Consider the following 3,282-nt stretch of genomic DNA (forward strand, 5'->3'; position numbering starts at 1 on the left):
GAGGGAGCTTCACAGCTCACACAGCACCAGTCAGAAGCGTTTGAATTTATTTGAGCCCAGTTGCAACGCACCATAACTGAGAATATATTAACCAATTGTGAACAAGAGTGGTGATGACCAAGGAGGTTTGTAACACTTGTATTCACGTGAAAGACATGGAGTAATAGAATTTACATTGCAAACGGGGCTTTAATACAACAATTGGAAGTCTGAAGCAGCAGTTAACCGATCGATTGTTCTGTGGACAGGTGTGGAACATGTTGTGCGAGCTGAAGGGAAGAACGTCAGAAACGGGACGATACATGGAAAAGCGATTTCGCTATGAAGGTATGTTCGAGTGTAACCCTCATGCTCATGTGTTCTTTACACAGACGTAGATGTTTAGATGTTATATTATACCAGCCTTCTAGTGTTCAGCAACAGGCAAGGACTACGTTGATCACTTGTCCCCCATTTGCTGTCTCCTGGTGTTCGTGTGTTCATGAGATACTGATTTCTTCAGGCAGCCGCTATCATGAGGTCAATCGATCCGTCGAGCGCTTCATCAATAAGAAGAAGATATTTCCTGATTTCCATGACATCTGCAGGGTAGTGGACAAGGTGAGGATAGCTCCTTTAAATTGACTACGTCACGAATTTTCTATGGTAAAATTTGTAAAAAAAAATGGTGCAATTTTTTTTACATTAAAAGTAAGAACTAACCTTACTAACTATATCCTCAAACTCTCACCTGATAAAAATGTTTTTACGTTGGTTCAATTTGCAAAAATCTAGACGATTTGGTAATTTCTGTTGTCTAACACTATTCCCTCAGTACTGTTCAGATACTGGCGTCTCTCGGGTTTTCACCGGCAAATTAGGGCATATAAAGAAAGTATGTAAGCATGAAAAGTAAACAGAAACACTAATTGTATTTTCATACATTTTATTTTGTACAAATAACACACAAATATACTACTTGATGGTGCTAGAAATTCATGACGTAATCACTTTAATGCCGTGCGTTTCCATTTGCAACAATCAGAGCTGTACACGTTCTGCAGATGTTTGCAAGCGAATGTCGAATTTTCTTACCTGTTTATAATTATAGCCACGGGCTAAAATAATTACATTTGCGTGCGTGTGTTAGTAGATATTTGTGTGTGGGTGCGTCCGTGTGCGTGTAAGTGTGCGTGTAAGTGCGTGTGTTTGGGCGTCCGTGTGGGCGTCCGTGTAGGTTAGATTTGATGAGATTAGATATGTATGCGTGAGTGTGTGCGTGCGTGCGTGCGTGCCAGGCCTCGAATTAAGCGACGAGAGGGGCAAGGCAATTTTTTGGGGGCCAATGTGGAAGATTGCTTGAAATTTTCCTCTAAATGGAATGGGCCCGAGGCAATTTTAAAAAGGCATGCAAGGCCAACTCTCACCAATTTGAGAAGGGCACCATGGCCATTGTATGGGAAACTTTGTGTCATCGTATGAATTCTACTAAATTTCTCAATTTACTGGCACTCTGGGCAAGCTACCCACGTACAGATCACTGGCCATCTTGCGCGAGCGTCGTTTCCCGCGCTTAAAATCGAGCGCTGGGCCGAGTCCAGCGCTGCAGCATTTAAATTGTTTCTACACGCGGCATCACAGGGTGCCATATTTATCGATCGTGCGCGGGTTCGGCTAGCAATACCACGTTATTGTTTTTGCTGCTGGTAGACTCGGTTATCCGGCCTCACGCCTTGCTTAGGAGAATGTACACGCTCCCCTGCACAAACAGTGCGGGTCCGCGAACACCAGTCTAGCCGAGTGCACGCGCACCGACGGCATATTACAGAAAGGCAAGGCAGGTCACTGCCGTCGGTCGGGTTGCGATTTTCACGGCAGTACGGCGATTGATAGGGCACGCCTGGCAATTGCCGTCGGCTGCGCCGCATAGGTGTTAATTCGAGCCCTGGTGCGTGCGTACATGCGGTGACAACGTGTGTGTGTGTGTGTCCTAAGCAGAGTGCCGTCGCGCGTATCGTACATGCGTGCGTTCGGTATGCATTCGCGTCGCGTGCGTGCACTGGCCATGTAGGAGTTAGAGTAGATGGATTAATAATGAACGAGTGATGAGTGTCGGTGTAGTCAGTGCGGTAAATAGAATAGTGCTATAGTGACACGTAACTTCGTCACCGCAGGTACACGGCAAGGCTAACCTGTGCCGTTCACGCGTCCGGCGTGACGAGTCTCGGCGCGCAGGTGCTTCCGTGATGTCGGAGAGCAGCTGCAGTGCGAGAGACGCCGCGATTTCGCCGCCGACTTCGGCTGCACCTGACCGGACGTGTTGCCGCGGCGACCGGCGGGGGAGGAGGGGGCGGGCGGCGATGGAATCCGGCGGAGGAAAGCGAGGAGCTGAGACAGCGACTGACGAGAACGCACATGGCGGTCACGAGAGCGGCTCGGCGCAGGCATGGTTCACTGTGTGCGTCGGATTCGATGTGCGCGGGGGGGGTGGGGCGCGTGTTTTGCCTGCATTGGTTTTGATGTGGCGGCGGGGTTAAGGGGGGGGGGGCGTTCACTTGTCGTTGTGTGACGCGCTGGGGGGAATGTTTGTCGTCAGTTGGTTTGAGGGTGGAAGGGCGGGTGTTGTTCACTTGTTTCATTTGACAGAAGCGACTTGGCAGGCCATGTTTATTGTTACTGAACAAATGGTGAACAACTATACGGGCACGACTCGCGTGTTAATTTGCTTGGACAGGAGCGAACGCTGCCCGTTCCACGAATGAGCGATTGACTTAATTTTCAAGTAACATTTATGTCATATAAATTCACGGTGGCGTTGACCATGCATCTTTTTCTCCGCTTTCCTCATGCCGTCCGACTGGATCGGTTAGTTTTTTCTGCCCCGGTTCAGGGTGTTGGATAAGTATGGAACAGAAGAGGTGAAATTGGGTCTGACAACGGTGAGGCAGGTGTCGATGCTCTGGGAGGTGGCATAGCAGCACAGCGAGATGCTGAAGGAGAGAGGAGGATGTCGTGGATGATTTGACGATGAGGAAGGTGTGCAAGGGAGATGTCCTTTCATTGGAAGGTCGTCGGGCAAACGCGTGTTTTAACGCCATGCGAGGTTTCCCGCTGGACGCGTAGAAACAAAAGAAGCGGCGTTGTTGGCTGACGTCAGTGAGGTGAGAGTAGAGGGGTGGTTTAGGAGTATGGGTCCTTGGGGGTTGCCATTATTTGATATCAAAGTTTCGCTGACTGGCAGCCAAAATGTAGGAGGCATCTGGGACAGATCTGATCTTTAGGGCTACGCGAAATCCCAAATAG

The 3,282-nt window shown here is 49.1% G+C and overlaps 1 protein-coding gene across 1 annotated transcript in view; it reads left to right on the top strand.

Annotated features, from left to right (window-relative positions):
- LOC106815710 (death domain-associated protein 6-like) overlaps nt 1-3,282 on the top strand; it is a 13,166-nt gene that overhangs the window by 1,947 nt on the left and 7,937 nt on the right. Inside the window, exons 3-4 of the mRNA XM_014820213.1 lie at nt 249-327; nt 503-600. Coding sequence (XP_014675699.1) covers nt 249-327; nt 503-600 — 177 coding nt within the window. The remainder of the gene's footprint in view (nt 1-248; nt 328-502; nt 601-3,282) is intronic.

This window comes from Priapulus caudatus, unplaced genomic scaffold (assembly GCF_000485595.1).
Source record: "Priapulus caudatus unplaced genomic scaffold, Priapulus_caudatus-5.0.1 Scaffold1182, whole genome shotgun sequence".
Lineage (NCBI taxonomy): Eukaryota > Metazoa > Priapulida > Priapulimorpha > Priapulimorphida > Priapulidae > Priapulus > Priapulus caudatus.